This window comes from Rhinopithecus roxellana, chromosome 2 (assembly GCF_007565055.1).
Source record: "Rhinopithecus roxellana isolate Shanxi Qingling chromosome 2, ASM756505v1, whole genome shotgun sequence".
In the NCBI taxonomy this organism is placed as follows: Eukaryota; Metazoa; Chordata; class Mammalia; order Primates; family Cercopithecidae; genus Rhinopithecus; species Rhinopithecus roxellana.
Window position 1 is genome coordinate 163,670,936 of NC_044550.1, and position 8,180 is coordinate 163,679,115.

At 57.0% G+C, this 8,180-nt stretch overlaps 1 protein-coding gene across 1 annotated transcript; it reads left to right on the forward strand.

The window, feature by feature from the left end:
- Positions 1 to 3,752: 3,752 nt before the first annotated feature.
- Positions 3,753 to 7,417, forward strand: NKX3-2 (NK3 homeobox 2). Its single transcript, XM_010355920.2, has 2 exons — positions 3,753 to 4,305; positions 5,714 to 7,417. Exons 1-2 carry the CDS (start codon positions 3,840 to 3,842, stop codon positions 6,247 to 6,249), a joined length of 1,002 nt encoding a protein of 333 aa, XP_010354222.1. The 5' UTR covers positions 3,753 to 3,839; the 3' UTR covers positions 6,250 to 7,417.
- Positions 7,418 to 8,180: the final 763 nt, after the last annotated feature.

Consider the following 8,180-nt stretch of genomic DNA (forward strand, 5'->3'; position numbering starts at 1 on the left):
TGGTTTGGATAGCCCTCGGGAGTCTGCGAATTGGGACCCACCGTCAGTGCTGGGCGCGACCTCTGCCTGGACCTGGCTCTGGAGAGCCTGCAACGCCGCCCCTCCCTCCTCCCGCCTCCACCCCCCCCCCCCCCCCCCCCCCCACACACACACACCCTTCTCGTGCTTACTCAGTGAAGCACCGGCTTCAGAAGGTACCGGATCCAAATCCTCGTTTTAAAGGACTGGAAGCTAGAGAAGGCAGGTGACTTCAGTCAAGGTCACCGGCATCTGAGGGACGAGCCCTGCATGGCCTTTCGTTGCTGGTCAGCACCCAGCGCGCGCGCCCACCGGCCGCTGGCGTCAGGGAAGACCGCCCAGGGCACAGGTGGCGGGCGTTGGGGGCGAGGCGCGCGGTGGCGCCGCCACGAAATCCTGAGCCCACTAGGCGCCCCACCCCACCCCCCCCCCGCCAGCACGGGCACGTGCTCAGCAGCTTACCGCGCGCCCGCGAGGGCGGGGGCTTCCCCTTCCCCGCCCCCTTGGCTTTCGCAGTCTAGTACCGCTCTCCGCCCGCCGCCCGCGGAAGTCTCACCGTGCAGCAGCACCCCCAGCCCGGCGGTTCCGGGGACCCGAGGGCGCGGCGCATAGGGGGCCCGTAGGATCCAAACTGCGAAAGAGGAGCAGGAGGAGTAAGAAGAGAAAGATGTGGAGGAGGAGGGGAGAGAGGGAAAAGGAAGAGAGGCAGAAGACGTAAAAAATGGGCTCGGGGGCGCAGAGTGGTTGCGGTGGGGTAGAGAGGCGCGGACGCCCAGCGAGTCCGGTGCCTCTCGAAAGCCTCGCGGGTCGCCCCGCCGGGCCGCGCAGCTCCGCCAACTCCCGGGCCGGCATAGGCCGGAGCGTGGCGCCAGTCGGGAGGTTGCAGAGTTCCTGGAGCTCACAGCTGAGCTCGAAGGAAGTCGCCCTCAATGGGCACAAAGCGGGACCCAGGCACGCCCGCGCGGTCACGTCCAGATCTGCGGTCCTCCGACAGGCGCAGGCCTGCTGCGCCTTCGCCACACACCTCCGCTTGTGGGCCTGGACTCCGACTCCGTAGTTACGCCGGGATATCTCTGGGCATCCAACCACCTCCCTTCCCCCATACTCTTTTCCTCTCCACCCGACCCCTTACTAGGAGCAGCTTCTAGTTGCAGCTCAACACTCGCGAGTTCACCCTCCGCGCCAAGCACCCACCTCCCGCCCTTGCCTACAGTCATCCACAGACCTAATGATCGACTGAGCGCCGCCGTAGTGGCCCGAGATGACACCAGGAGACTCCCTTGCTGTGCGCCTCCGGAAGACGCGGACGTAGCCCCTTTTCTCACATTCCTAGGACACAAAAATACCCGACAACTCAAAATCGCCGAACCACATCTTTTCATGCTTTGAAAACTTCTGCCCAAGCCTGTGGCAGGAGCATGTCCAACTGTGATTTGGGTTTCTTTTTAAACATCTAATCAAAGGGAAGAGGGGAGGGATTCGCAACTAAATGGTAGATGTTTTCAAGCAAGTCTTTACGTAGCCCCAAACCTACCATAGTATTCGGTTATTCAGCCCCCAAACATCTCTGCCTGCCTTTATGTTTGGATCTCACTCCCTTATTTGTCAGCACCAAGTCCTAAACCTACAAAGCGATAGCTGTGAGGGACACCAAACCCATACCTGCCCGTCCCCTACCTTCCAGGCAACCGGTGTCAATCTCCTCACTATTTATAATTCCCAACATCCCTGCCTGAAGTGAGGAGAACGGTAATTTAAATAATACAGCGGGAGCGGAGAGGATACACTGTTTTTGAAAGACTGTAAGCATTCTGCTGTGTTCCACTCTGCGTCCTTACACTTGCTGAGCACTGACAGCAAATTTAAACGGCGTTCCTTGAAAACTGATGTAATTATAAAGAGCTGTAAAGGGCAATGACCTCAAGTGGATGTTTTTTCCCAGGTACCCTACAAGGTTTGCACAAAGCAAGAAAGCATCGTGTAGCCGAAATGTTGGAAAGTATAGACGCTGCAAAACCTCGTTCTGAGGCTGAAAACTATGAATTGTGGGTGTATTTCCTTCTGCGGTGCATATAAAGAACAACCAAAAAGCAAGCAACAAGGGGAAATGTTATTTATTTTAATGACACCAAAACTACCAATCCTAGCAATTTATTAAATTAAAATCATAGTCCTTTAACTGTATTTAATGGTTCAAGTTTGTGTATTTAGTGTTAACTCTCTGTGAAAGTTTATGGAAAACAGTGAAGTACGTTAATTGAGCAAATTTTACATTAAAAAAGGAATAACACATTTAAAAATATTCTTATATACCCACAATATCTATATTTCTTAGCTTGGTTCCTACTATTACATAATACAATGCATTTTTTATTTTTTAAAGAGCAAAAAGTGTTGTCACTTCTGGATCACTTTATGGTAATTCCAAGGTATAATTTTAAGCAAACAAAGATACCTATTTATAATTTTATTCAACTCACAAGAGATATTTTTTAAAAACTGAAATTTTTTTTCTTCCTGATGCAAAACTTAACCAACTCCAGTTAAATTCAAAATTGATCTGCCAGGGAAACGACCATAAAATTTACAGAAACTCTCCCAAAGATGCCTTTCAATTCTTCTCCTGACTTTAGTTCTAATTATACCATTTTTTTCTAATTCCTCTATAAAAATCGAATCAAATCAAAGACGGCGAGGAAAGAAAAATATTTCTAGAGTGATCTTAATTAACTGATCATTTCAGCAAAGAACGTTAGCAGTGAGGAAGCGGCGAAACTGTAGAGAGAAAAAAATATGCATTTTTGTTCTGCGTGTTTATAATCCCTCCTAGAGAACAGAAACTACGAGCATGATTTATGGAACTGCATTATCTTGGATTTTCTCCGCAGATTTGACTCAACTTAGTATCAGTGTTCTATTAAAGCGCTGGAATAGGTGGATACATCTGCAGAGGTAAGAAACGTGGTTTGGGGTGGATGAGCCTCCTTGTTGCTGGAGGGTGCTTCGAGGACCAGGCTTAGGAGAGAAGGGGTTAAGTCAGACCCTGTCTTTAGCGGCGCAACGTGCCCAGTTTTGTCTGTTAAAGTCAACGTCGCCCAACTGGAGCCAACCAATGGACGGCCGGGAGCGCCCGGGACAGCCCAGTGGAGGGGTGTGGCCTGAGGCTGTCACTCAGCAGTGAGGAATGACACCCGGGCGGGAGGGGGTGGTACAGTGGAACGCAAGGGAAGGAAAGAGAAAAGAAACAGATAAAACCAGGGCAGGGGGTAAAAAGGTGCCCCGCGTCTCCTGGAATCCAGCGGCCGCGGCCGCCGCCGCCGCCGGGGGTGGGCTCCGGAAGAGCCTGCCCAGCAGGGAAGGGGAGGACGGGCCAGGAGAGAAATCCTGCAGGCGAGGAAGGGACAGACGCGCAAAGAAAAAGTGACTCGGGCCGTGCGCCCCGGCGGCGCTCGGGAGGGGACTGCTGCCACGGAGGGGCCCCCGCCAATCCTCCTTCACGTCCCCTGAGGGGGCAGACCCCGGCCCGCCCCTAAGGGCGAGAAGCGATGAGATAATCCAGCTGAGCTGCGAAAGGAGAGCGTCTGGCTCTGGATTCGGGGGGAGGGGGTCTCCGGGTGGGGTGGGCCTCTAAGGTGGGGGTGAGGGTCGGTGCAGATCCTGGGACGGAGTGGGGCGGGGGCTGCTGGGCCGCGCAGGAGTGGGCGGCGGCGGCCTCGCACACCCGGCTCACTTGCCCTGCGGCCGCCGGCGCTCCTGTCCAGCTCGGAGCTGCTCGCCGCCCCAGCTGCCCGCCCAGGCAGCTGCTCCGGCCCGCGGCGCAGATGGCTGTGCGCAGCGCCAACACCTTGACGCCCTTCTCCATCCAGGCGATCCTCAACAAAAAAGAGGAGCGCGGCGGGCTGGCCGCGCCAGAGGGGCGCCCGGCGTCCGGGGGCACAGCGGTGTCGGTGGCCGCGGCGCCCGCTGTCTGCTGTTGGCGGCTCTTTGGGGAGAGGGACGCGGGCGCGCTGGGGGGCGCCGAGGACTCTCTGCTGGCGTCTCCTGCCGGTACCAGAACAGCTGCGGGGCGGACTGCGGAGAGCCCGGAAGGCTGGGACTCGGACTCCGCGCTCAGCGAGGAGAACGAGAGCAGGCGGCGCTGCCCTGACGCGCCAGGGGCCAGCGGGGCCGGCCTCGCGGGGGGATCCTTGAGCCTCGGCCAGCCAGTCTGTGAGTTGGCCGCTTCCAAAGACCTAGAGGAGGAAGCCGCGGGCCGGAGCGACAGCGAGATGTCCGCCAGCGTCTCAGGTCTGCTGCGGCTTCGCGGGGATGGGGGCCGGGCTGAGGGGATGGACGCGGAGGGCAACCACGCCGAGTGGGGTGGTCGACTGTGAGCACCCTGCGCCCTGGGGCTCGGAGGCTGGCCAAGTCCCGAAGTTCTGCGCTCTGGCGCGAGCTGTTCTGCCACTTCGGGAACTGAGCCGGCGAGAGACCGGAATAGCTCCTCAGAACCCGGCGTCCTGGGGCGAGGCCTGAGAAGTCCTGGGCCAATGTGCATTATACTGGGTTGGGAGAACCGCTGACCCCTGCGGTCGGGAGTCTTTGAGTTCGTCGCCAGTGCTTTCTGCCATGTCTGTCCCCAAATCCCCAAAATCAGGGAAGCGGAGAAGTGAGGGCTGCAGAGACCTCAAGTAGCCAGTGCCCTAGCTCTGGACCAGAGACCCTGCCAGTTCAAGGTCCCAGGGCCGGGCCCCACAGTAGGTGGATAGGTGGTGAAGAACACCTCCGAGTGGGCCAGAGCTGAGAATTTGCAGAACTAGAGCTTTGGAGAAACGGCTGGTTTGGCTTTCTCAGACCCCAGGTCTGGGAGAGCAGCCCTAGGCCGAGGATCCCGGAGTGGGACTATAGTTCATCACGGAGGCAGGAGAGAGGCCTCCTCAGCCGTGGCCTGGCCTGTCCTGTGGTCTGGAAGACCTGGGTGTCCGCCCTAGTTGGGTACAAGCTTCTGTAGGCCTCAAGCACAGGGGGGAGCTGGACCTTTCTTCTGGAGTTCTTCGGAGGGGTGGGTAAGAGACCGAGAAGCTGGTGTGGGATCAGGGTCCAAAAACTCGAGGCAGTGGCAATCCTCTCTCTTTACTCTCCAGTCCATCCTCTCATCTAAGGCCTTGGCTCAGCCTGTTTCCATGTCCCTCACAGCAATCCCAGGCGGCTGAGGGTGAAAGATTCTAAATACCTTTGGCCCCAGTATCCGCCTCCACCTTCCCTTACCTGCACCAGACAAGTGTGTGCTGCGATGACGTGCGCGTGTGTGTGTGTGAACTGAGTGTGGAGAGGCTCGTGAACCCAAGCAGAGAGACGGAAATGCAGTCTAGAACCCCAGAGCCGGGAGGGCTTTCGCAGATGCTCGGGTCTAGTGCCCCAAGTTACTGAGGGGAGCCTAGGACCCAGAGAGGGTGGAGAGCAGGTCTCGACATCACAGCGTTGACACAGCGACTGAGTCCGCCGCCCTCCCCAGAAGAGGCCTAGATGGGATACCCAGTGGGGCAAGATTCTAAGACTGGTCTCCCGGGCGCAGGGCCTCCCAGACCTCGGCTCCGCTTGAGTGGGATCAAAGTGTATTTCCGCCCCACCCCCGTGACCCCTGCAGTTCAGGCCTGGCCTCACCTCGTCTGTGGCGCTGACAGTCTCTTGTTTCTGTTCCCACCGGGGTCCGCAGGCGACCGCAGCCCAAGGACCGAGGACGACGGTGTTGGCCCCAGAGGTGCACACATGTCCGCGCTGTGCAGCGGGGCCGGCGGCGGGGGCGGCAGCGGGCCGGCAGGCGTCGCGGAGGAGGAGGAGGAGCCGGCGGCGCCCAAGCCACGCAAGAAGAGGTCGCGGGCCGCCTTCTCCCACGCGCAGGTCTTCGAGCTGGAGCGCCGCTTTAACCACCAGCGCTACCTGTCCGGGCCCGAGCGCGCCGACCTGGCCGCGTCGCTGAAGCTCACCGAGACGCAGGTGAAAATCTGGTTCCAGAACCGTCGCTACAAGACCAAGCGCCGGCAGATGGCCGCCGACCTGCTGGCCTCGGCGCCCGCCGCCAAGAAGGTGGCGGTAAAGGTGCTGGTGCGCGACGACCAGAGACAATACCTGCCCGGCGAAGTGCTGCGGCCACCCTCGCTTCTGCCACTGCAGCCCTCCTACTATTACCCCTACTACTGCCTCCCAGGCTGGGCGCTCTCCACCTGCACGGCTGCCGCAGGGACCCAGTGAACCGGCCTGGGCTGAAGCAGCGAGTGATTCCCGCGCCCCGGCTCCGGACCGCCGCTGACAGCTGTAGGCTGTAGCCTGCACGGGGCGCCCAGCCAAGGAGGCACCTGGAGGTGAAACCCAGCTCCAGCTCCCGTTAGCCAGGACTTGTCCCCTGGCAGCTGGGCTGAGTCTGCCCCGAGGGGGCGCCTTTTACTAATTTGAACAGAGGCACCCTATGGCCTAGGGGCCCTGATAGCCCACCTGCCTGGAAGCCCCTGGGCTCTATTTATTATCACGACAGTGTTGGAATTGAATTTGGATTCGAATTATATCTGCCTGGGGGTGGGGTTTTCCCTAAGCGGGAACTCCTGGAGACCACATAGCCTGAATCCTCAGAATTTTCGGCCTGCTGGGAGCTTTCTGCACTAGGCCACACTAGTTCATGGTATCCATGCTACCAATCTATGTGTATCTACATATCTTTTATTTTTGGAAATTGCATTTGTAACCAAAGGGTGCGAAACCCTGGCAGTCCCAGGCAGCACCAGGCCAGGGGTTGATTTGAAAAGTGAAGGACTGGGTTTTCAGGCCCTCTGCTCCACCCCTCCCCTGTGTCAGAGCTAGGGTGGGGGCGCCCGATTGGGGTGCTGAATGTAAGGAAGGGGGCCTCCGAGTGTGGTGCAAGCCGTGGGTCTCCACATCTTCCCTCTCTGGAGTCCAGCCAGGTACCTGCACAAGCAGGAAGCGCCTGGGAGCCCCGGAAGGAGGAGAGGGCACACCCAGGCAGCCCTCTGCGGAAACTTCCCTTCATTTCTTTTTATTTGTTTAAAGGAGGTTAAGACGTGTAGCACTTTTCAGTTGTTTGTATTCAAATGACGTTTATTTTTGTACTCAATGTGAATATCCCTGGCCAGCCTTTCCACGGCGCCCACCGCAGTGCCGCTGCCTGGCCCTCAGTCTCTACCTTCCGCCCTCTGCGACTCCTGTGCTCTAGCCCGGGACTCCCCTATCAGCCCCTCACTTACCCTTAAACAGGAGATCCCACCTGTCTTGTCAACCTCGCCGCTTTTCGCCTCCTTAATGGCACTGTGCACTCAATTAGAGTATTAACTGTAAAAAGATTTGTGAAGTTTGGAAGCTCTATTCGCTGTATTTTTTCTTTAATTTATAAACTTTTAGTTTAACATGCCCTCCTGGACGCCGCGTTTTCTCTGAAACTGTCTCTTTGCGACTTTGGGGGAACCAGTATTACTGCAGGCTGGAAATAGCTGGGGCTTTTTCCAACCTCTTTTGGGTCTTGGACAAGGATGCTTAGTCTCTCCTGGGAGCAGCTCTGCTGCCCACCCACTCCTCAGGCAGGGTATAAACCTGGGCAGCTCAGAGAAATCATGGCTTCGGGAACTTTGTAGGAGTCATGGAGGAATCCCACTGAAATCGGGAACAAATTCCTAGGATTTCTCCCTAACCGCCCCGTGACCATTGGTTTCAGAGCCTAGTAAGAGTCCGTGGTTGAACCCCCAGCCAATGTCCATCCCCCATCCCAATGTACCAACCCTTTCACCTCCCCTCAGCCCACCCCACCCTGTTGTCTCTCTCTGCTTTCGATTTTAGGAGGGTTTCTCTACGTTATCTAGTCTTTAGTTTCAAGAGTGGTTTAGTGAAAAATCCCGCTAAAATTCTGAAGCGATTCGTTGCAAACCAGGCGTGAATAACCTGTCTCTTGGAGAAGGGTCACTTGAGTGTTTTCCTCGGACGGGTGCAATTGGGGCTGTACAAGGTTTCAGAGCGCTTCCCCGAACTAAACAAAAGGGCGTCATTTGATCCGCACCGAAGCCTACCCGGGGAGCAGAGAATGGGCAGGGCACCATTATTTATTACCCCATTTTACAGATGATAATACGCAGCTGGCGCTCCCAGACTCCCCAGAATGCTACGGATTCACTGGAGCTAAA